The sequence below is a fragment of the Neolamprologus brichardi genome, chromosome 13, assembly GCF_056152115.1.
Source record: "Neolamprologus brichardi isolate AB-2024 chromosome 13, ASM5615211v1, whole genome shotgun sequence".
Lineage (NCBI taxonomy): Eukaryota > Metazoa > Chordata > Actinopteri > Cichliformes > Cichlidae > Neolamprologus > Neolamprologus brichardi.
In genome coordinates this window covers 24535522-24561713 of record NC_142116.1, presented here as the reverse complement: position 1 = coordinate 24561713, position 26192 = coordinate 24535522, and the positions used below count along the sequence as shown (strand labels likewise).

The following is a 26192-nucleotide window of genomic DNA, read 5'->3' as shown; positions in this document are numbered from 1 at the left end:
CAACAAACCATCGACAATCATTTGTTGATTCAAGTGAAACTGCGAGCTTTTTGTTTTTTCCAGGTAGCAAGTCTGTAAATGCAAATCACCATCAACATAAAAACTCACAGCTATAAAAAAAAAACAGGTACCGTCGGAGCATTTACAGAGCACAGAATGGCATTTATTTGAAACATGAACACACTGTACCGAGAGAAATACAAAAAAAGCACTTTCAAATCAAAGCACATTTGAACATCCAGAGAAAAAGGATAAAAGAAATCAGGAAACAGTCGAGTCCTCGTGAATTTATTCGTCTTTCTTCGTTGTTGTTCGCCTGTAACTCTGCACTGCCCTGTCCTACACAGCAAGTCTGCACCCTAGCACTGCAAAATGAATCGCGCACAGTCTGGTCTGCACTTTGGTGGTAGAGGGACGGGTGTCGAGATTTGTCGGATGACACCGCGGGTTAAGAGACGTTGAGGCTTGCACCTCCAAAGACAGCTGTGTGTGTTCTATACATTCTGTTGTTTTATTGACCTCTGGTCCAATACATTGCTTAATAAAATACAGATACTATAAAAAATAGTCTTCCACTGTTTCAGCATTAATGACTCCTATATTTCATATATATATTCATAAATAATTTAATACATAGATAAATAGATATTCTGTGTGTGGATTATAAACTTTCATAAAAGCATCGTTTCAGTAATACAGGAGTGACTACAGTATTAATGCTGAAATGCTTGAGGGGTGCTGTCCGACCCTGATGCCCGGTAGACTGGGTGAAAGGCTGAGAGTGTGCATGAGGCTCGGCACTGGTGTTGCGTGCCAATGTCCCTCTCTCGTCGCCGTGCCAGTCTCTAGCTCCGCTGGCACTCGTTCTTACTGCAGGTGGCTTGACGCTCAATCTGCCACGTGCCTTCCTCGTATGTGCAGTAGCAGATTGTGCACTCATCGATCTTCACCTCTCGGCCAGCCGGTATCACCGCCGTGTCCGCGTAGCAGTTTGGCCCTGTAGGTGGTACAGACATAAAAGAAATAAATAAAGAGGAAAACAGGGCACGACAAACAGCAGGGCTTTTTCAAATCTTTCACAGTGGAATTTCAAATTTAGCTCATCCATTTTTAATATGTTTCTTTTTGTGTTGTTGGCACAGTGTCACATTATCGAGGTCAGACTCACACTGAGAGCGTGATTTGCTTTGTTCCTTTGATTTGCAATGCTGTGGGACCTGTGCTGTGGTCAGATTAAACGAACACAAACTTGATGATAGTCAAGGGGATTGATTTATTGTTAAAATTCTGAAAATTCCCTTCATGTACGTGCAGAAGTCATTTTAAGGTTGCACTTGTCGGTTCTTTTTTGCCTTTTGAGCGGCCAAGGGCTCTGCTCGGTGTGAGGGGAAAACGCAATTCAAAGACTGAAAACGACTGAAAGTCATGTTCTTTTGTGCTTCTCAGTGGATCTCAATCAGTTATAAATTCTTCAAATTCGCAGACACCTGTGTCAGCCGTGGCATAGATGATATATGAAATAGGATGGTAAACTGGTGCTTGACCTCCAGTTCATTTCAATTCATGAATCTGGTGAGTGACATTAAACATCAACATGAAGATACTTTGATTGTTTTCACTCACGTCTGGGAACATTTACTTTATGTAAAACCCTACATTCAAAAATTTCCCCGATATTTTGGTCAGTGCTGACATGACAGCATCACACGGTTGCTGTAGATCCATAATGTGAACCTCGTTTTCTACCACATCCCCAAGGGGCTCTGCCCGTGGAGGCCATTTGAGTACAGTGAACTCATTTGTGATGTTAAACAAACCAGTTTGAGATTATTTGAGCTTTGTCCTGCCAGAAGGAGATATCAGAAGATGGACAGTGGTGCAGTAAAGAGATGGATAGGGTCAGCAACAATACTCAGGAAGGACGATGTCTTAAAACGATGCTCAAAGTGAGTCAAGAAAATATCCCTGACACCATTACCACCGCCATCACCACCAGGCTGGACCTTTGCTGCTGTAGCCCATCAGCCACAAACTTTGATGTGCTGTCTGTTCAGAGATGTTCTTCTGCATACTACGGTTGTAACAAGCGGTTATTTGACTCACTTGTCTTCCTATCAGCTCGAAGCATCTGACCATTCTCCTCTAGCACCAAAAAGTCGATTTCAACCAGAGAACTGCAGCTCGCTGTGTATTGTCACTTCTCGGGGCATTCTCTGAAAACCATAGAGATGGCTGAGATGGGAAAATCCCAGCAGATCAGCACTTTGTGAAATACTTACATCAGGCCACCTGGCACCAACAACCATGACTTTGCCACTCAACTGGATGTCTTGACCATGTCTATATGCCTTAATGCATTGAGTTGTTCATTGGCGGATTAATTATTTGCATTGAAGAACTGAAAGGAGAGTATATTTTAGAGTATATTTTTGCTAATGCCAGCATTGAGTGTTTTTGGTAAGCGAGGTTATGAAAACATAATGTTAATGGCTAAAGATTAGAGAGGACACAGCCTAATGCCAGACAGTCAGTGCTCTGATGCAGTTCAGACCTATGCATCAGTTAGCTAGTCAGCTACAACCAACCAATTATCCCATACACTGACTGCATCAACCACTAACAGCACCGGAGTTTGTTCTCTGCATTCTGACTCTGCCAAATGTGCATGCTTAACAATTGCACTGATTTAACCCCGGCTATTTCCAGTACACAGAGTTCCACTCCGGACAGAGCAGCAGCTCTATTTCCACTGTGGTCTCCTTAGCTGGTGCTATTCTACAATACATCAGATATACTGTCACTCTTGCTGATGCAATCTGAATGCATTTTATATATTTAACATTCATATTTTGTAATTGTTTTCTAATGTTTCTAATGCGGTGTGCAATTCAAGCTGAAGTAGGTTGCTATTATGGAGGGGCAAAGTTTCAGTATCATGTACAAATAATTATTTGGATGGGAATAAATATAAATTAGTCATAAAGGAGGACTGGCAGAATGGCTTGGCCATATATTTCAGCTTTTCACAAAGGCTAGTGACAGAAAACCTTCTGTGCAAAAGTACATTGTGCAATGAAGGCCAGTGGGACACATGCCAGTTTGAAAGTGGGGCAGGACTTCAGTTATTGTTAAACTGCTAATTTTAGATGTTATATCTGTTGCATTGACCAAATGGAGTTCAGTGCAGTTGGTTGTCTTTTGGTTTTTTTGGGTTGTTTTTTGTTTTTTATTTTTGCTTTAAGACAGTTTCGTGACATCCAGGAGAAGCTGAATGCAGTCAGTCAAAGAAAAGGATGAATTTGCTGCTCGTCAGTTCATTTCTCTCAGTGGAAAACGGGCTCTCTCGTCTGGGCTTTTCATTGACTGTTTCCCAAAATAGTGTTCTGTTATGGGAATATAAGAGGCCCGGAAAAAAATAATGGCTATACAAACATCAAGAATTTGCTAACACCCTTTCTAGAGTCGTTTCTGATGGCAAGGAAATGAAAGGCTTTTCACATTTACCTTTATGATCTCAGGCTTGCGCTTCTCTTAAAGGTGGAATTTATGCAGCTTCCACTCTGCCATCTTTCATCAACCGGCTTTGAATCCACTTAAAATACACATTCCAGGGAAATCATTACAATGTTCTGCAGACTACTGATTGACCACTTATGGTTTAAGCAGAACAGCCCTTTGATTCAGTCCCAGATCCCATCAGGATAAAGATTACACTGAATTCTCAATAACCTGAATCAAACGATTATCTCATCCACTGTCATATTCTGAAATTAAGGCATTCAACTGAATCCTGTCTTCTTTTTTTTTTTGTATGGTTTGCACATGAGAGGTATTCAATTACATTTCTTTCCACGCTCCTTAGATTGGCTAAACCACAAGCACTGTAAAGCATATGTCTGGCTGAAGGCAGCTGCTCTCCTCTGCAACTTCAAGGCTGGACTGTGAATTGTGCATAAAAACAAATTAAGCACTGTTACACAGTGGTTTAATATGGTTTTTGAAGTGCACCCCAAGGGACTGCATCTTTTTCTTCTTCTTTTTTTAACTATTTTGCAGGAAATTGGCTCTCGCTAATGGAAATTTTGATGTTAGGTAGTGGTTGTTAAGACCTGAACAACTAGCCGAGAGAGTCGACAGAGAAAATAAAAGCTGTAGTCCAACTCATTTTGGTGCTTCTTCCAATCTGGCAACACTGGAGTGTACAAAGAAATCTACTTGCCATGCTTACAATACAAAAACACAAGTGTCCTCCTCCTATCGGACAGAATTACCTTCTTTTGGTCCTAAAGTGTAATGGGAATGTTTTTGTCTAGTGAATGTGCCCGCGTCCTCGACTAGTGGCTGCAGAAAAAGTGCTCATAAATCATCCATTATCTCTCCAGCCGCACGGCAAAATATAAACACTGCGGGAATTGCTTCCACAACAACAGGTGTAGCATAACAATGGCTATTTCCCTTACACTAACAAGGTCTTGAGCCACTCTGTTGTATAATTAAGATGCTGATAAATGGGGAGTCTTTCAGCTTCAGCCACCGCGTTTGATTGGACACAGCGCCCAGAAGGAGCGAGCCTGCGCATCAATCAATGTGAACAGTTTGCCGAGGCCTGTCAAAATGTCAACCCCAACACGTTTATAAGTCTGTAAATGAACGCGCGCGCGCGCACGCTATCTGAATAACAACTCATCCTGTGGCCTGGGCTGCTGTCGCTACTGATTCATCATCATTAGTAGCATTTAAAGCACCGAGTCTCCAGTAAGGGGATGCATATGTCAAGGGTGTGCTAGGAGAGAGGGGGAAAAATGTGAAAAATAATCTCCCACTTCGCAGCATTAATCAAAAGCACTTCCTTCGTGGAGCCGGGATTAAAGCCCGTCATTGACAGTTGCATGACACTCATTTGTGTTAATTAATGCATGGATTTAGCCCTGCTGTGCTTACTCATTCCTTTCACCCTATTATTCTGCCATTCATATCACACCCACCTTTTTGTCATTGTTTCATTAATATAATATAATATATCCCCATCTCTCCGTCACTCACTGTGGCAAAAAAAAAAGGGTTTTATGGGCACATCAGGCTTCACAAGAGCTTTTGAAAAACACCCGAAGAGGCAGAGACAAATGGACTGCATGTGCATGAACAGTTGGACCCAAACTGTCAGTGCAGCGTGTTAGAAGTTGGCATGGGAAGCATGTGAAAGAGATAGCCATTAGCACCTGTGGCTTTTGGCTCTGTAGCTGCGCCAGATAATGGACGGAGAAACGAGGACACATCCTGATGATCGCACCCCTTAATTCTGACATGTTAAAAACAGCCGCATTATAAGGTAATGGAAAGAGAAGAATAGCCGAAATCACTCATCTTAATGCATTTCTTGGGTACATTTGCATTATAAATGCAGAATAAAAACGAGGCTGCTTTGTAAGGGCAGAAAGAGGGGGGAACTTTGCAGGGATTTAACAACAACATGAATAATTTCTTTCAGAGATGCGCGGTGAGACTGGTTTTCTAAGTAACCGCCTCGCTTAGAGAGCCGCTGACTCTTTGGTTTTGTGGGAGTGCCACCTTGCGTGAAGGTTCGCGTACGCGCACAGATGATCTTTGCAGCCAAGCTACGCAGCTGCACTCGAGCAGCTCGACTGTCGTGACCAATGTCCTTTAAAGAAAGGAGCCTCGGGAGCCATCACAGCAGTGTCCAGGTGACAGTCTTTGCTGCAAGACCTTCATTTACATAATCCTTTAAAAAAAACTGTGTTTAAAGGTCTGGCATCAGGCCTAGAACATGTTTTTGTATCGTTTTGTTCCTCTATGGGGTTTTTTCCTGTACTGAGAATGTATTTTCGAGTCACATTAAAATGGACTTTTATTCAGGAGGAAATGTAGAAAATAACACTTAACAAGCAGACCAAAGCCGAAAAGCATTCAGTGACCCAGTAGTACTATAATACGAGTAACTATTATCGTCATTATTGCGACCTTTCGCTATTGTAATCATAACTCAAAGTCCAGTAATGGGAAAGAAAATGGCCTTTAAATAATAAAAATGTTGTGGTCCAGCAAAAAAAATTAAACAAAAAGGGGGGGAAAGAAAAAACGAAACCTTTTGTGAATTGATTAGCTTATTAGAGCAGATGCAAAATGACCTGCATGTAATTCCACGTTTGCCTAAAAAATTAAACCAGTGCATGCATTAATCTTGATTTCCTCATGACATCATTTATAACAACAAATACTACCATAAAGTCTGTTGCTGGATGTCATTTTGTTTGTCGTGTAATAAGGAAAGCTTTGGATTCCTCTGCAAACAGCAACTGTGTGCATACGAGGCTCTAATAAATGCCACACTCTGTAGGGTAAAACTTAGAGGTCACCGCTACCTTCCAAGTAGCCTTGCCAAGACTAAAAACATAAGCGTTAGTGTGTATGTTAGACTGGCATCAGTAGCAGTCTTGTGTCCTTTCCAAACGTGAGGAGTATGCCATTAGCTTTATTATCATGTGAGGTTACAAGTTACGTTAGAAAATTATCTGGAACAGCCACAGCGTGGGAGCCAATGTGTGAAATTAGAATAATGTTCTCATGCTCGTCATTCGGTTTGGGAAAGTTCACACTCCAGCAAGTGCAGCTAGATTGGTGTTAGATACTCCAACTCATCAGGTATTCCCCATTTTTTAAATTCTTTCTCATGTAACAGAAAAAAGGAAACATCGACCGCTAAGTTTCTCATTACGGTTTAATTTGCTTTTCCCTTTTTTCAAAAAAAAAAAAAAAAAATCTTGGATGAACAGTTTCAGCCTCACTTATTTTTTTTTTTACCCTCATATGATGTGTGTGCATATTTCATACACTTACAGTAGCTTTCTCCAAGAGCCTGTTTTTACTTTCTTCCGCGAGAAATCCATCGTTGTACATGCTGAAATGCTACTGGAATTTCAATGATAAATTAGTCACAGTTATTACTGTAAGCTACATTATGGTGTGAGAAGTGTTTGATAAGTGTACCAACATTAGCCTAAGGGGCTTAGCAAACAGTCAGTAATGAAGCAGCATTATTTTTGCATTCATTGACTGAAACTAGCTCTGTTAGCTGCACTGGTCCCTATCTGTGGCATCAGAGTGAAACGGGGGATGCTTTAAATGGACAAACCAGACCATTTTATAACCATACAAACAATTTCCCTCGTGTGTTTTTTTAAGTCTGTTTTTTTTAAAAGGCCCGTCTATGAATCATGCCTTTCTTAGTTTAAATGAGCCCGTATCCCTCTTGGCAACCAGGCTACCGTGTCTCGTGCAGCTCTATTTGAAGTGATTTTGGCTCCGGTTCATACTGTTTATCACACCCCCCCTTCCAGATTAGTGTTGACCCTAATGTCTGAGTCTTGGAGAGCACCACTTGTTTCCTCGTGCGTTGCCAAGGCAATACCCTGCAAGAGCAAAGGACAAGAAGGAGGGGAGCCACGGCTGAGGTGCAGACAAGAGCGACTTCTCCTGCATTGATTTTTTTTTTCCCCTAAGCGTTCTTCAAAAGCAGATGCAGTGAGAGAAAACTTGGCTCAGAATCTGCAAGAACGGAAAGCGCCACGTATTTACCAATATGTCCAAGAAAAGGAAAGCAACACGTCAAAACATATTGGCAGGAGGAAAAAAACTAAAAAAGGGAGAAAAAAGACAAACTCCAGCTTAGACTATAGAAAACATGTTTTCCCCCTTCAGCTCGGATTGACTAGATGTTCTTTGCATGAATCGATGCTGTTTAATTAAACTTTATTGCATAGAGCGAATGATGGTCACAAACTTTTGAGGGCTATGAGACCATTTAATTGCAATATGTTCCACTGCTTTAAGATAATGAGTGAAAAATGATGAGAACCTGCCCCCATTCACAGCTGTTCTTTGATATTCATGAACAAATGTCTGGGGTGGATGTTAGTGATACCTCTTACTTTCATCTTCCTCCCCTGGCTCTTCCCCGAGTGTCTCCTAGCATACAGGGTGAATAACACATCTGAGGCAGGGTGCTCTGCCATAAGCATTGATTTTGCATGCCTGAAAAGGCCAAGATAATGCCTGTGCATAATTGATGAACTTATCAAGCATTGAAATACCTCGTTGTATTTTTTATCAATAGTGAGGAAAATGGAAAAAAGGCGAAGTGGCTGTTTGCTGGGGAATGAAGGTAAAAGACAGGAGGGATTACTTGTTGAACGAGAAACCACATCTGAGGGTTTTTTTTATCTCTACAGATTTTAATCTTTCTTTCATTTTCACTTCTCTTCGGTAAATAATAAAAATAAAAAAACTTTCCTGTGCACACTACCAGCCTCCTTCCCCGTTTGGTGTCATCTGGGTGAGTGTTTAATTCTTTCTCATTAATGAGCCCGAGCTTTGATGTGACACTTCGGATGCACCGCGGAACCTGGGAGGTCTTAACATCTGCCCACAACTCAAACAACATCTGTAGACAAGACAAACAACAGAACCAGAGGAGGAACTCTCCGTCGACGACCTCTACCACCCCCCCCCTCCCTTCTTTTTTTTTCTTCCTTTTTACATCATCTGTATTTTATCACGGAGCCACCTCTTCGGCGCTGTCTCATATCGAGCGCTGCATGATCAACAGCGGCAAGATGGGAGCTGACAATCGATGATCCTCGTCATCTAAATCATGGCGCCTGCAATACCTGGCTAAGAAGCATCATGAATAAAAGACAAAGTGAAATCCGATGGATAATCGTTTTGATATTGAGAGGAGCTGAAGGGAAGATCAGTGGTGTCATTTGGAGTGATGTCTCATTTACTTCTGTTTACATCTAATTAGTATAGCCTCCAATTATTTAATAAGGTGTCCACCAGTTAATTTTTCACATTTTTATTGTTCTTTGTTGTCAAGTCCAATTAAGTCCACAAAGAGATGCATCTTTTGGGGGTATTTTTGTGTTAGTTCCTGACAGAGATCTTAGTTTTCTGGGAGCGGATGGCGTAGCGTGCAGAGTCAGACTTTCACAAAAGATATCTGGTGTTTGTTTGTCGAGTGCTCACGCCTCCTGTTTGCACAGCCGCAACCCTGTCAGCCGTGGTCACAAAATCACGAGCCAAAAATGATTCCCCGTCCAATAAGAAGTTGTTAAACACACACTGATACCAGACTCTCGATTCTGTGTCAATTAACACTTTGGGCTCTAATGTTCACAGCTATCGTGAACATGCGAAAACACCAGCAGGAGGCAGAGCAAAAGTGAGGAAGGAAGTGGAAATTATTGGCACGATCCTAAAAATACATAAAAAGTGTACCTGCTAGAGTTAAAAACAAAAAAAGCACAGCAGCCCGACTGCTGCACAAATGAGGCGTAAATGCTGCCAAAGCCTATTTCTGTATTCTCATAAATATCACTGTGCTCCTGTAGATTATGCTCCCTAAAGGAGTTTGAGAGCAGGCTGACAGACGCTGCATGACGATGACGAGGCTTCTACTTTTAGCTAAATGTCATAAAGGTATATGCATGAAAACAAGTATTCGAGACAAGTTTAAAAGAGCACTCTGGTCATTTAGTCCTTCACTTCACTGTATTAAGGAACACAGATAGGAAAGTCCAGATTTCCATAATGGAACTGAGAAGAGTCTCATTGCGCCTAAAAGTGGAGAAAGCAATTTTGGGTTCTCATGTTTTTTCGCAGATTCAATTCAATTTCTAGTTAAACAACATAACGAGTGGCTTTAAGCAGCTGACAAATGGTTTGGACATTCATGATGAATGACTCACTGAATCATCCGTACAAAAGCAACGACCTTTGATCGTAAAAAGACTGGTGGGAGAAATCACTGGTCGCATTTCGAGATGAAACATACAGTCGCTAAGCTGAAAATTGAGCATCATCATCGTCGGAGCTAAACATAACAGCGTTTGTTAAAAACAGATCGCTCTGAACTTTTGGCCAATTTGGGTGTAATTCAGAATATATGGTGCACAAATGTAACCAGATTTCCAGCTGAGCACGCAAATAATTGTAATGTTAAATCAAGCAGCAGGCTCCTGTGTTTCTCTGTGGAAGCACACCGAGGGCTTCATTAACGTTTTAAGAGTGAAGAAATAATGCTTCCAGAACCAGCAGGTACTCCCCCACTGGAAAACTCTTAAATATGGTTAAAAAAACAAATTTTCCCCAAGTTAAAGGGCAGCAGACTACAAATAAAAGATGGACTTAGCTGCCAATCAGTCACTGTTTCCAGATTAGACTAGTGTTTCAAAGATATCACTTTCTTTTGGAAGTTATAAGTGAAAAAGGTGTTCTTTAACACCATTTAGCTTGGTTTGCAAGCTGCATGCATAATTGTACATGTGAAATACATCAGTACAGAACAGCCTACCTGCTAATTAACACATGAGCAGAATAACTCTAGAATCACACTAAAAAACAAAAAAAAAACCAAAAACTGGAGCACAGACATCTTGGATGGTCTGTTGGTATAATTAACCACACAACAAGCCGTATTATTTGTCAGATAATTACAGATCAAGAGGTCCAGTAGAGTGCCTCCAATTAGCCGAGGTGATGTCTAGCAGCAACACTGCGTGTGCGTGGGTCGGCGCACACGTGCCACTCTAATCCGTCACGCCTTTAAACATATATAACTTTCAAAGTTAGACATTTGAGCTGATAGCATTAACTTTAAGGAGCATGGGTGTTTCCTGGACTTTTTAAAATGGTGTGTCACAGGGTTAAGAACAATTCATAAATCACAATATGCAAATAACTGTGAGCAGACCTCCTGCCTCCATAAACATGCATGAGGAGATGCAGCTGTCCATAAGAAAAGAGCACAACTGCAAACCAAATGCAGTCTGGTTACGATCATAAATATGTTTTATTTCATTGTTGGGTAGACGAAAAAAGAATCTCACATCGGGAAACAACGGGCAGTCATTAAAAAAAATCTGTTATATCACCTCTATTATTAGCACTTTTATTGCATTTTGTTATTTAATATTGACAATGATGTATTGAGCAGGACAAGTTTGTTTTCCCCCATAAAAAAGGATGCCCGGTCCTTCTTGTACCCTCTATAATTTCCGGCAATGGCTGCATTGAGGAAACGGCATCAGCCTTGCCCCTGACAAAGAGCAAAACTTCTACACTGGCTTCATTTTTCAGCTCTAGAGGGTGTCAGTTGGCTAAAATATAAAATCTCCCAGCTCAAGCTGAGATTAACTTGATGATGTTATTAGGGTCATCAATTTAGGAAGCTCTAACAATGCCACAGAAGACGTGCCCTACTGTTTTTGCAGGCTGAGTAGTTAACACTTTTAACCACACAATCCCCATGGGCTACAGTATTCTTCGCGACGGTATTATCTGTGGCCAGATAACGTGTCATCCCTTGCATAGCAAGCCGCATTCATTGAAAGGTAATGTGTGGTAATCTTATGGTAATAGGGACTGACGTCAACCTAAAATTGAAAATCCTTATCGGGTGAACGAGCCCGTGGATTTGGGGATACTTGAGAATACAAATGCCCGCTCTCTTCAATCTGCCACATCTCTGTGCATACTGTACGGGATCTACATTCGTCTCCTGAACTGACGTGCCTACAAATGCGGCCCAGCTAATCCACTGGGCATTTCACAGGGGGGAAATTATGGAGCACTGCCCACAACTGCCCAAAAAGCACTCTCAGCATGATCAATATGTGCATATATATAAAATGTGGGTGTACAGCAAAAATAAATAAATAAATAAATAAATATGGAAGAACAAAGGACCAACATGTATTCCCCAAGATTACAGCAGCCAAATATTAATAAAGCGAGCGACGCTCTATGACTACCAATCTTTTTCAACTTGCTACCACTGGAAGGTTGTGAGACAGGCTTCTCGTTTGAGCGGGACGATCTCTGATTGATGACTAGTCACGAACATTCATTACATGCAAATTCTAATGTCTATAATGCTTCCAGAGTTTAAAATGATACATGACTAATGCTAATGCGATATTCTGAGTGCAATGATAATGAACTGATGGCAGACATATGCTGAAGAAGAGGTATTTTTGTGCGTGTGTGTGTGTTTTGTTCATTTAAGCCAAATTCATTCATCATCATCTGATCATCTGTTTCAAATCGTCTTCTAATTTTCCCATTTGGCATTTAATGTGTAAAAAGTTCCAACAGACGCCCGGAAAATCAAAATATCTCACTTGCAGTTTTACCCGGAAAAAAAAAAGACACTACCAGCAGCGCTTGTCACCTTGTAAGCGGTTCATACAGACGAAGCACTTTCACATGCAGCGGGTTCTGTTTTCCACATGCAGATTGTTTGCTCTTGTTTATAGCAGACAGCCTGCGCCGCTTTAAGATTCCAAGTCAGAGATACATATCGCAAGTCATCATTCTTTTTGCTGAAGGAAGCAATGTTGCTGACATTGCCATGTTGCATTAGAGTCACGCCAAGAAAACAAGGGGGCATAATCTAGGACATGCTGTCTGGAATCATCGGAAACAACTTCATATAATCGACTCTGAGCTGCAGAATTCCTTCTTCTCAGGCAGGCCGAAGCTCTCAAACCAACGGGATCATAAACTCTGCCCCCCCGCCCCCCCAACAGCAGCAGAAGCAGCAAAAAAATGCAAGCGTATCTCAAATCTCAGTACCAGACAGTAGACGGATTTGGAACATATGCTACAGAATCAATCAAACGACTCTCGAAATGACATTAAGAATGACGCAGAGAAAAAAGTAATATTTACACAAAAACAGGCCACGACTCAGAGCTCATTAGCCATTTGTTTGCCGTGACTTCATTTATACAGATTTGATCCGATGTGGCAAGATACTGCACACACTGCAGTGCAGCATGCTGCCTGCTTTGCGTCAGCGAAATGATGCTTTGCTACCTCGCTCTCATAACTCCTGTTGTGGTGCCCTTGAGCAAAAGCTGGCACTAGTGGGGCTTTCATGCCAATGCCACTGGGAGACCGACTGCACTGGAATGAACTGGTCACCGAAAGGCTTGTTGAAAGAAATCATCATCTCCACTCACCACCCTTGCAGATGGGACAGCACTGATCCGGCTCGTACTCCGGGTCCACGCACTCCGTCTGTGGGCAGGCTGCCACAGAGCACAGCACCTCTCCGCTCGGCTCGCACCTGCACTTCTCACACGGAGACACCTGATAGAAAAAAAAAACATCAATTAACGCTCTTACAAACAGTTCATCACATGCACAAGTAAACACAGGTGACATAAAGTCCTCCCAAATTAATTGATTTCTTGCCATCTTTGTCTAAGATTCATTTATTTCATGTCTGTTTAGCCAATCTCCTGCCTTTCTGCAGCTCTGTCTGTCTCTCAACCTGCACACACAAAACACGCCTGCCTGTCTGGCTCCTTTAAAGACTGCGTGCACTCAGTGTCTCAAAGCCACATCTATAGGGAAGCCCCATCTTTCTCAACTTCATTGCCAATGAATGCCTTGTTTTAGAAAGGGCTGAGTCGAGAATTGAACTTCACAATCGAATCAGGGGGATATGGAGAAATCAATAGGAATGGGAAACAAGAAGGAAGATGCTTCCAATTTTCTCGCCGCGTGATCAGAGTCAGAAATTACTGAGTTATCCGAGCGTTCCTGTATATCTCAAAGTACAGCAAATGTAGGACAAAGGCAGAGCGCACTTTGAATTACATTTAGCCTGCAGCCTACAGTGTCCATGCAAAGCTCAGTTTAGCAGCTGCATGTATAAAGTCATATACATGTAGTCTTAACAAGAGAGCAAAGGTTAATTCCAGCATTGCTGTAGATTGCAGAGGCTTGCGCCTCCGCATGGCACTCCACTGTGAAAATGGAGTGAGGTAGCACTTAGCACAATGCCCCAGAATGCAGCAATCAAGCATTAAAACCTGCCTGTTGCTTAGTTTCAAAGCACCCCCTCTTCACACAGCAGAAAGGCTGATGTATGCGGCTAGTGGCAGTAGAGGCTTTCTGTAGATTTGGCTCAGCAGAGAGCTGTCGGCAACAACATGACTTAGAGGAAGACATCTCATATTAGCCCTAACCACCCGGTGAGACACTATCCATTATAAATAGGAGCATTAGGCGCTGATAAATGAGACCTAACGCTGTGACTGTGGTGCAGTCCTGAGCCGAACCTTTCAAAGTGGTGTCAGAAGATAAAACAACCATCTCACCAGTGTATTTCTTCTTCCTCAAACACCCACATGCAGCAGTGTGCTGCGCTGTGCTGTTGTAACACTACGATAACTGTAACTCTTATCATGTGTATCAACAAACTAAATATGGAAACACTCTGCTGAAGCTGCACTGCTAAATCCAGCCTCCAGTAACATTGTGCAGAGGAGAAAAAAGGGAAATAAAAGACAAGTGCTGACCTTTGCCATTATAAATTTGCCTGCCTGCTTGCATGCTGCAAGGCGAGGTAACTAGCTTCTGTGTAGTGCCTGTGATAAACTCCATTCGTGGCGATGGAGTGTTCTGTCAGCACTCCTTTCAAGTTGGAGCATGTCAAAAATGAGTGAATGCAGTTAATGGGCTCACCTTAAACTCTTCTAGCGAAGCATAGATCTTGCCCCGAAACTCACAGTAGTTCTTTTTCTCCTTGCACTGCGGGCAGCACTGGCTAGTGTCCACTTTGATGCAGCGAGGGTGGACCTTGGGACATTCTGGCTTGGAGCACAGAGGCCCTTCATCTGTGCAGAGGCAAGGGCACGTTGAAGGGCCCGGGGTGAACTGCTCGCCGATGGCAAAAACAAAGCCGCTCTCATCCATGCAGCCTTTCCCCCTGTAGTCTGGGTACGCGTACTCGTCGATGGCGTCCAGGGAGAGGGTGACGTCACTGGTCGGAGCTTCGTCTATTTGGTTCAGGCTGTCCTGTTCGCTCCACAGCTCCTGGGAATTCTCGCCTTTAGATCCTTGTGCCTGAGAGCTGAGGTTTGACCTGGCAGTCCTGTTGGGCCCTACAGCATTGATTTCCTGCGGCTGTTCCTGGGCCATGTATCCCAGCGGCTCCTCTGCAGTCTGCTTGTCCTGATGCTTGTCCTCCCTAGCTTGGGTCAACACCCTTTCCAGACGCTCTTGGCTCACCGGTAAGGTCGCGATAGGATTACACAGAGCGCCGCTCATCATCAGGAACCCAAGAACAAAGAGAACTTCTGCTGTCATGGCAACGGAGTGCAGCATCTCTCCCCACCACCAGCGAGGTGGGAAAACACCTTGGCTCACATAACACACTTCACATCTCAGGTGTGAGCCAGTCCATCTGGAAAGAGAAAATTAAACTGGGGTTATGTGCTCGGCATTTTGTCACTTTTTATCCAAGGTGTGGCTTTTGTCTCATTTAGCCTCGAGAACAGGGCAAGAAATTCACTTCGGAGCACTGCTTCATCATGGCTGTCGAACACCCCGCCGAGTGTGATGCAAGCCTGTAGGATCAGTGAATTGGATCATCAGGACAGGCAGCATTCATGGGGCCGTTTTAGGAAATCGATGCTGCTTCATACTGTAACACTTCCCTGCATCAATCGGGCTCAGCGGTGATAAAGTAAAAGAAAAATGGTCAAAAAATACCTCCAACAAGTTGAATCTCGTAAGCTCTCGCTCCTCTTAGGGAGAATCAGGATCAATGTCTAGATTTTTTTTCTTAAATGAATCCCAGTCAGCTGTACAAAAGGAAGATTTGATTTGAAAATAGAACATAATATCAGTCTGGAAAGACAAATTTCCTTTGCTAGAGCTGACTGCAGTGGCCAGCTTTTGCAAAGAGGAGCATTAAAAGTTTCCCTCTAAAGCTCTGTCTCTCTGTTTTTTGTTTTTAAATCAGAAGTAGAAGCACATCTCTTTCCTTATAGTTTTCAGCACTGCCAGGAGTCAATATACAACAGCTGAAGTTAAGGAAAATCCCAGGATCAACTGCTGACGCTGCACACACTGCAAATTTCTGAAAAGCTGTAGTCAATGTTTTTGTTTTTGTCTCTTGCTTAACTTGATTTAACGCACCGCCTTGAAATTCAAATGCCCGCTACGATGCTTTGCTGCATTCAGTGGCCTACTTCCATTCATTTCCCTTCTCCCACCATATGCTCGGCTTAGCGCGACGACGAGCTCCGTCTGACGGGCTTGTCTAAGCGTTGACATCCGCGGCCTATTTCGTTAAACAGAAACGGTGAGATTACCCCTCATCGATTGACTCGACAATTAACTTAAGACCTGTCTGCGTTTGTTTAAGAAATAGTTCACCATATTGATTGGTTTGTCAGCGTCAATGAACACAACTAATTTCCAACGGAGTGTTTAGGAGCCCTAAACAGCAGGTGAAGAGCTGAAATGGTAACGCATACAGCAGAGATAGCAACCGCATTAATTCTACTGCGAGGAAAACAAAGTCTGCATGTTTTAAGCCGCGCATTTTGATATTCATTAATTCTGCTCCATTCTGAAGGGGAAAAAAAAAGGCTGGAATTGACTGCTGGCACACCAGTGGTATTTGAGTAGTGTTTTAGCTGAATTGCTATGTTTGAGGCTGAATCCTTGGAGCTGCTGTGGAACTGAGAGGAAGCAGAACGAGGTGCATACCGATAACACTGTTGCAGCTGAAAGAGAGAGAGAGACAGAGAGAGAGAGAAATGCCTAGGCCTCATTAGCAAAAAGGACCTCATTTGGCTTTTTTCAGTCTCACCTCTCCACCTTAACAGCTGCTACTGGCTGTCACATTAACACCGCTGCTGGTTTTTGCTGTTGTGCTCTCCATCCAGGCTGAGCTCTGGGTGGCCCTCAGGCTTTGCTGGCATTCGGGAGCAGAACATCATCCATAACATCATGTTAAAGGACACGAGGATGCCAATAGATCTATATTTGCCCTTCACTGTCAACAGCTCCCACGGATAACCGGCAACAAGTTAATTCCAAAGGTAACGCGGTCGGTACGGTGTGTGAACAAGCTGATAATGAGTCATGTGGGTGTCGTGTCTCGCAGGCGTTCTCTCTTTTCTCATTACGTAAAAGTTGCTCAAGTTTGTGTAACTCTCACTGCGTGTGGCAAATTGGTAATGAAAACGTCCGCTGCGAACACGTCAGCGTTGTGACTTACTAAACTTCATCTGTGCAGCGTAACAAGAAGATGCGGTGCATTTTTTATATTTAAGCGGGCAGGCAATGCGAAAAGGTGCACTTGGTTAAGTGACATGAAATAACAGTTTGTGTTTGTGTCCTGTGAATAGGCTGTAGATGTAAGACGACCGTAACCACTGTGACGTCTGTGAAGCCTCAAGCTGAGTGCTTTTCAGCCGTCAGCATCTTGGTGTTTTGACACCAGACACAACATGACTCTAATTGGGACCAATATGTACAAAAACATCATGTCTTTCCCGTCCATCCGTTTCCGGTTAGCCAGTTTAGGATCACAGTGGGGCTGGAGCCTGTCCCAGCTGTCATAGGGTAAAAGGTCGGGCACAGCCTGGGCAGGTCGCTACTCTCTCACGGGGCCTACACAGAGTGAGAGACAATCGTTCATGCTCACACCTATGACCGACTTAGAATCACCAATTAACCTAACCCCATGCAGATCTGTGGACTGCCGACTGTGCTTTACATGCTGCTGCAACATCATCACACAGTCACTTCTATTTATGCTTGCTGTTAAGGTGCAGTACTCTCCTGTATGATAGGGGTCAGCACTCAGACAGTGCCGCCACATCAGCGCTGATATAGGAAGCGAAGAAGTCAAAACTGGAAGCAAAGACATTGCAAAGTGTTTGGGGTTTGGTTTTTTTTCAAATTTTTTCCACAAAGTCTCATCTGTTCAAATTGTTGCAATATCTTCTTCAGTATATCTATATATCTCTGAGATTCTGTACTGATATACCATTAAAACAGCCATAAAAACCAATACAATGGTACATTTCTGCATTCAACACAGCTGCATTTTAGGGTTAATGCACCAGATTACAAAAATCAAGAGGTGCATGACCATGAGTCACAAAAATATTGGCACATGCCACTGAATGTAATCAGCATAAACACGATTTAGATCTTTTTCCATCCACACTTCAAGTTAGATATTTTGACCATAAACACGTTTAAAAACGTTTTGAAGATCACAGATGAGCCATTTCCCCACAGACTAATATACAACACTATGATGCACGTAACTACAGGAGTCGCCCCCTGGTGGCCATTAGAAAGAATGAAGGTTTAAGACATTTCTTGGTTGATAGATGAAAAATCCTCACAAACTAAAAAACGTCAATCGTTTTAGTTTGTGCTTATTAATTTCAAGCTTTTCAGACCAGCTTTAAGATCCATCCTCACTGGCTTCACTCTGTGGTGCCATAACCAGTGCATTTATTCTCTTCCTATTCAGACAATAATAAGCACTGAACACACTTAAGTCTCTTTTCCATTATTCCTCCAACATACAACACACTCAAAGGGTTGCTAACTATCCACTTACAGAGATGATATACACTGGTGACGTGAGTACTCACTACAGAACTACACGTGTACCCATGGCTGAAAATAGTCCTAAACAAATGTACCATTTACTTGCTTTTGTATAACTTCTACTTCAAGCCACAGTTCCCTGCTGTTTTTATGAAAACACATACTCCCGATAAAATAAAATAAAAACTATTACATCTAAGACCCATTTCATTACTTCAGGAATCAATGGGATAGCTACTAAAAGCCGCAGACAGGTTTTGGTTCTGGTTTTATTTATTTATTTATTTTTCTTATTGGATTTGTTAAAGGTAAGAAAAGGAAACAGCAGCATCTTTTTTATCTCTTGACAACAAACTCTTTACAAAATTATGCAGATTCTCAGCATCTGCAAATCAAATTGTTGCCTACATCCATTAGCCTTATCCTTATGCCATCTTGCCATTTTCCTACAGATCACATCTTTTCCAAATGTCTATCTAATTAATTCTCCAGCACACAGCATAATGTGTGCCAAATGTCAGGAAGATTTACAGACTGGATTGAAAACACTGAAAACATTTCCACTGTTCAAGATGCCTTTGTGGATACTTCTTCTTTACCACTCCTCGGGTTCAAGTGATGTCAAGCGTTTTTTATATTTATAATGTTGCATATAAGCTATTTGCTGAAAGGTCATGGATTTATCTTTGGCCTACAGCTCTGCAACGAATTCTGGGTTTTTTGCTTCACTGCTCTATCTTCAGTGCTCGCTAAGACGTTCTGGCAGGAAGAGAAAAAACACAACTAAGAAATGACATGAACATACCATACAGTGTCAGTCTACATGTCGCTGCAGAATACAGCATTGAATATTACATAAATTATACGCATTAATCACCTAGTGTCTTTCACGCTGCAACCATAGTCTCTTTAGGGACCTAATTGTGATGTAGCAACTCTGTGTTTTTGCCTGCCGAGGTAACAACAGCGCTCTTGCGCTCAGTCACAAACCCTGCACAGGTGTGACCTCAAAGCACATCCCAGATTTATGCAAACTACCGGCTGCAGCCATCAATCAAAAGCATACCAGAGATTATATAAGCTGGTATCAGTGAGTTCATTCACACGTGTGACACTTCAGAACACCCACTTGTGAGCAAAATAAAGAAGGAAATTCAGCTTTGTAAGTGGAAAAGCAACTCTCCAATTAACAGCAAATACTTATCGCTGGAAAACAAACACTCGATGGAAAATTAGGTGTGTTTATGTGTATATATTTTTATTTTTATGGGAGAGCAGTCACTTTTTGAACCGCACAGAGTCTAGTGGATGTGCAGTTTTCCCCTTTTTTTTTAAATCACTTTAGCAAGTGGCAGGATTCTGCACTGTGCCAAGTGAAGTGGTGCAAGCAATTATCAAGTGACATAAGGTGCTAAAATGAGATTAAGGTCTAGGCAAAGACTTTTTTAAAGTCAGTTAAACAAGAAATATGTATGAGAAAAGTTCAAATCCCCAGACATGCAGTTTGTATTATATTACAGTGCCTTGGACCAAAACAGTTACACTGACACATGCATCATAATAATGCCAATAAAAAAACAGAAGCTTATCTTTGCTGTTGTGCTGAGACTTGATCTGACGGTCGTCCAATTTTTGATTAATAAATAATGATGCAAACAGTCTCCAGGAGAACAAACCACACACCCCGGGAATACAATATATATCTCAAATATAAGACTAAATGTCTCTGGAGTGGTCATATTGTATTAAAGTTTAATGACTGGGACTTTAAAGCAGGTTATGGTCGGCCGGCTTCCAGACAGCGATGTGAAAGTTGTCGGTTCAAACCTCAGGCCTGACAGGCTGAACAGCAGGAAGACCTCTGCTGGAAACTGACAGCAAAGGAAGCAGATTTCCCGTGAAATACAACATTGCATTCATTAGTATAAAAAGCAGATTCGGGTCTCTAAATTCCTGCAACACATGCGCTATAAATCATGCACTACTATAGAAAAATGTGGCTGTCTTGTCAATACATTTCATATTGCACTATTGCGCCATCCAAATCCCAGACAAATCTCTTTGGATTTGTTTTACTGGCTAAGTCTAAGGGAGTTAGATGTCTCATGGGTTTAGCCATCCCCAAACATTATTCATGTCACTTTGTAGGTTAATGTACTGTCTGCAAATGACTTCACTGCACATAAAATGTAATTATTTCTGTTTGCATGGCTGATGTAACCTATTAAATATTCATATCTTATTTAATATTTCCTTGCTTGCTATATCAACACTGTTTTATGGACATTCCTGTGTTTTGTCACCTTCATTATACCCAGCTTACAGCAGAGGAAAGGCTCTGCCTTAATACTTTCCTGCAAATTGGTTTTTAATAAGGTCAAATAACATATTTAAGGGAGAACATATGCAATTATTAATATTCCGCAACCAGGCAATGCATAGGTCAAGAAGAAAAGCACTGACAGTGTTCTCCTGTTTTAATGCACTTTCACTGATCATAGCTACGTCACAGTACATGAAACTTGCCATTAAATATTGTGCGTTTTTATTATAATTTATTATTTATTACGCTATTTGTTTCGACTGTGCCTTCGAAAGCAGCCTGTTGTTTTTTCCACCTATATTTTTCCAGGGAAAAATACTAAATAATTTGATTTTCTCTGGATAAATTAGATCAAATTTATAGATACTAAGTGCTAGCCCAAAATTTAATTCCAGGGTATTAAGAAGATGTAAGAGATGGATGCATATCAGCATGTCCATATTAAAAGAATGGGAATTGCCTTACTGTATGTTACAGATTGTTTTCCCCTCGTCCACTCCAAACTTCACCTGATATGCCTTCATATAGCTCTATCCTTCAATTCTCTGCATGCAGTTAGCAACAATTACCATATACACAGAGGATGTAACCTTGGATTTGTGTCTATCTAACTGAAGGGAATTTTACAGGGACATGCAAACGCCTGCCCTCTTGAAAATTTCTGTTAGTACAGTTAAATGAATAAAAGATGTCCTAATTTCCACTAGGAATAAAGTTAGAGTAAGAAAATCAAGAAAAGAGGAAACAGCTGGGCACCCTGCTGGGCGCCCGGCATGGTCAGTGCTTAATAGCTAATCTTTTGGCAAGTAACACTACTTGCTGTAGAAGTTAAGTCATTTATTTATTTACTCTGAATTTGTTAAATATTCTTGCAAAAGCTTCAACTTCTGTGTTCTTTTGAGCTTTGGCCACAGATCTTTCATGGCATTTAGGCCGACAGACTATCAGAGCCATGGGGAAAAAAACAAACAGTCTTTAGTTTCTTTTCGTATTTGACTCTGAATTTTAAGGTGTGTTCCGGATGATTGCCCCGATGTAGAAGCCAGCCTCGTCTCATCTTCTCATCTTTTTTTTACAGACTCAAACTGTGATGCTTCTTGAGTTTGCTGGTATTTAATTGAATCTATTCTTCCCTCTGCCGGTGAAATGCTCCCTATTCCGCTGGCTGCAACAAAAGCCCAAAGCGCGACCTATACACCTCTGTGAAGTTGAAGAAGTCTTCTTTTCATGAATTCTTCTTTTTTTTTCTGTGAAACCTACCTCAAACAAATCTGTGTTTTGCCTTTCTTGCAATCCAGGAGGCGGCTGTCTCTGAATATTGTCTTGGTCTTCCAGACCTCAACTTGATCTCCACCACTCCCGTTAGCTTTCATCTTCCTAACGAACTGAGCAAAGAGCTCCCTGAATGCCTTCCTCTCATAGCAGTCCCTCTCTTTGTAGGTAGAGTGCTGTTTGGGTGCAAGATTTTTTGAAACAAGCTGAAGAAGAAGTCGGAGTATTTATAAAACTTTCAATGTGGTGTTTCATTATGACAAGTGTGAAAAAGCCTTGGTAAAGATAATCCAAGGTTAGGAAAGACTGGGGGTAGTAGCTGTGGCTCATGAGGCAGAACTATTAAATTGAAAGGTTGATGGTTCAAGCCCTGGCTCCTCAAGTCTGCATGGCAAAGTATACTCGGGGGGCAAGATACTGAACCCCTAGTTGCTGCCAATGCATTCATTATATTGCCAAAGTGTGTACATATTAGATAGAAAGCATTTCATCATAGGGGGAAAAGGTGCTTGTGTGAATGAGGCACGCACGTTTCCTGTTTTCACACTCTGCAGTTCTACACAATAGAAATGACAGACAAATCTATCTGTTGAAATAGTTTTTCCCTTTTTGGAGTTCACTTCATTTTCTACTCACTTAACTGTTCACTGTTGCAGAAATGCAGACCAACCTTTTGCATGCCACTATAATTATCCCTTGATAATACAATTGCATTTTGTTATTCTGCTCCAACCATTAAAATTGCAAATCTAACTCCTGCCGGTCCCCGTGCTATTACTTTTGAGGACCGACCATGCTTCCACTTCCATCTGACATTTAAATATTTCTGTGGCTTCCTGCGCCGGAGTGAACGGACTCAACATCCAGCCTCGGTGTTTGGCACCAGCACCAGTTCTGTCATTATCGTCGCTGAAGTTATAAATCCCCTCTGTCAAAGGCCAGAGTTTTGTTTACATCTCAGGCAACCGAACATAGTAGGTTTGACCACTGAGGTGCAGCAACAATGATTAATCAAGACGGGATTCAGCCTAGCTGCAGCTTCACGCTTCAGTGAAGCTCACCATCGCATTGATTCATGACTCATAAATTATTGTCGTTTTCATTACACAGCAGAGCGAATATGGACGATAAGTCCTGCCACAACAACCTGAGATCTGAGTGCAATTTTTAGCTCCACCTTGACAAATACGATACTATTATTCATATAAATTGAACTGGCAAGGTTTCAATAACACAAACCGTGGCGCTTGAGCTGTGTAAAGGCTGACCTCCCTGTTACTTGCTTCTTAGATGTCACTCAGTTAGGGCGGTTGATGGCTGTTCAGGCTCGCAATAATGCTATAAATAGGGTCAAATGTACTGAGGCAGCTCGCTCATCTCCAGAAATTTTCTACACCCCAACTAAGCTGTTTGTTTCTAATTAGCATTTAATCTTAATTAATAGGAGTGGTATTTAAAAGTATAAATAGGACAATTTGCAAATCTGATCCCAGTGAAACGCTTCACGGTGACAGAAAACGATGGGAAAGGGATGCAGCAGTGGCGAGACTACAGTATCAGCACCATTTTTTGTTTCCTTCTCTGTGTAAGGCTGGTATAGTACACAATGTATGTCTGACAAGCAGCACTACCAGATAAGCAAACATCATATTCACATTGTCCTGGGGAATGCAACTCCTGCGAATGTCCCTATGTAAAATCAAAGTGGATGTCATTGAGAGGAAAACCATCTCCTCAGGGCTAGAATAAACTCAGACAGACAAATATGTCCTCGCCACTGCATGCACTTCATTTATTGCACACAGATTACAGATTCTCCTAGTTAGACTCCTCCAAGAGCCCAACATGCCATCAACATAACAATTTACTCTGAGGTCTGCTTCAATTTATGACAAAGCCGATCGCAGGGGATGAGATGTGAAATGCTTAGGCGGTGGTGACTTGTGGGCTTGGATCTGACAGGGCTGAGAGAGTATTGAATTAATGATGCTGCGTTTTAAAATTCATTTTCATACAGATAAACAGTGTGAAATGATGAAATCCAATTAGAGCAATAAGGGACACTAAGGCAGGATCCAAGAGCATAAAGCCATCTGCCAGTGAGTAAAGATTGCTGCAGGGCTGTCTAATTGAATTTTGTCCTCTGACTGTAAATCTTACTAGTGACCCAAATCAGAAGAAAGTTTGCCTAAACATGCAAACCAACAGCCCTTGCAAAACTGTCATACAGGCTTTAAGGTTATATGCAGTGCAAGAAGGTAAGTGGTTTGCTCTTGCAACAAAGCCAACTAGGAAAAGTCTGAGGCTGGAACTATATTAAGGAAAAGGGAATAAAAAAAAGCAGGGTTCTTTTGTGTGTTTCTCAATAAGAACAAAGAGAAGTGATGATGATGATGATGATGACAGTGATGGGTATGCAGCTGGAACACACCCAAAACGGAACTAGCATTTCAATAAAAATAAAAAAAATGAACAAATCAGAACATAATTTACCAAATAATAATAATAACAACAACAACAAGCCTACAGCATCACAAAACATATAGAATCCTGAGACCCTACCCCCTACTTTTCTGGATACTATGAATATATTAAATAATGAATACATTGGATTGTGGGTTTCGGCTGCCTGCTCGGCTCGGCTCGGCTCTGCTGGTAAAGGCTGTGCTGACTGGATGGTGCACCCCTAAGTGTGCGAGCAGAGTCTGAAACCTCTCTTAGTAAATCCTCAGTCCTATTTTACATATTTTTAAAAAACCACATAATGAACTTACAATAACAGCCACAGGTGCAACAGTAGGTTGCAACGATCTGCGTTAGTTTTCTCCAATCAAGCTAATTTGCATGGGATTAGGTGCAATTAAATGCATGCACGGTGGCTTTACTGTAACACAGAGAGTGGGAACATCAAGGAAATGCAAAAGAACATTAGTATAAATAAACATAAATTAGCCTATTCACAGTCAACTAAGTTGACGTGAAGCCCGAGCGTTCAAGCAATTTAAGACAAGCAAATAAGAGAAGAAGAAAAAACCTCCGCACAGGAACACTGGTGCATCCTTATTCACCTGTGATGCTCGGAGTGAGTCCGTATCCGTGAGTGCGCTGGGTTCAAACACACAGCCTTCAGCCTGCTGGACAGCGGAGCTCAAGACAGCAACAAATGATGTGTAGTGTAGAGATGGGAACAGGCGCTCGTTAAGCCAGTCAAATGCACAGTTTCCCCGGAGGAAGCTCGCAGGTCATCAGCGTGCTGCGCTCAACTTTCATCGGCGCAGTGAGTGAGAGCGCTCCGTCTGCGGCGAACAGCCACGATTTCAAAGCGCTACTGATGTTCCTGCCCTACACTGGCACTTTATTTCTCACGGTGACAAAAAAAAATTAAATAATTTAATAAATGGGGGAGAGAAGAGAGGCAGCAGCGCTCCGACGTCACGTTCAGCCGACAGACCGCTAGATGGAGCAGTTAAATATGGCTCCAAGACAACAGGCAGTCAATTAGTGAGCCCGATGGATGTTTCACAGGTCGGTTCAGAAGGTTCACTCGCTGCTGTGATTAACGACTTTACCTAATTATCTGGAATTAGGGAGTCGTTTTCCATGGCGCACTTTGGTCTTTGGGGGTAATTTGGTGCCAGAAGAGAAAAAGACTAAAGCACCTGATGTAAGATTCTGATTAATTGTTGCATAACGATGTTTTGTGTGTGTGTGTGGCCAAGATTCCTCCTCTTACCTGATTTATCTTAACTGAAGCTGTGAATTGCATCCCCTCAACAGCCCGCTGTTCATCTGTGTCACATAGTCATGTAATCCATAGAGATCCCGTTTTATTGTTCATTTGCCTGTTTCATTACCAAAAAAGTCTTAAATGGTTTAAGACATTATTTCACATTAGTTAGTCATTATTTATTGTTGCCAGCGGGAGGTGAGTTTAAATAACTAGCAGCACAAAGTCGCCAATAAGTCGCCACGCTGTGAGTTTTAGCCTGTTTTATTTTCATTTTCAAGCCTAAAACTTTTTTTTTCTTGCAGTCCAAGGAGATAGCATGCTTCATACTTCACTGCATTTACCTGACAGCTGTGAGTAAAAGATAAATTCCTGGGCACAGCAGCTGAGAAAAAAAAAATCTAACACCACCATGAT

At 41.9% G+C, this 26192-nt stretch overlaps 1 protein-coding gene across 1 annotated transcript; it reads right to left on the bottom strand.

Moving 5' to 3' along the window:
• Positions 1–284: 284 nt before the first annotated feature.
• On the bottom strand, positions 285–25474 carry vwc2 (von Willebrand factor C domain containing 2). Its single transcript, XM_006799028.3, has 4 exons — positions 25117–25474; positions 14554–15274; positions 13041–13170; positions 285–997 (listed from the first exon to the last, which is right to left on the bottom strand). Exons 2-4 carry the CDS (start codon positions 15193–15195, stop codon positions 846–848), a joined length of 924 nt encoding a protein of 307 aa, XP_006799091.1. The 5' UTR covers positions 15196–15274; positions 25117–25474; the 3' UTR covers positions 285–845.
• Between the last annotated feature and the right edge of the window lie 718 nt (positions 25475–26192).

What these genes read in the sequence shown, in the direction of transcription:
- vwc2 (XM_006799028.3), bottom strand. Translation starts at nt 15,195, where the DNA reads ATGCTGCACTCCGTTGCCATGACAGCAGAAGTTCTCTTTGTTCTTGGG. An exon ending in CTTCGCTAGAAGAGTTTAAG is followed by an intron (nt 13,171 to 14,553) that starts GTGAGCCCATTA and finishes TTTTTCTATCAG; the next exon opens with GTGTCTCCGTGTGAGAAGTG. An exon ending in CTGTCCCATCTGCAAGGGTG is followed by an intron (nt 998 to 13,040) that starts GTGAGTGGAGAT and finishes TACCACCTACAG; the next exon opens with GGCCAAACTGCTACGCGGAC.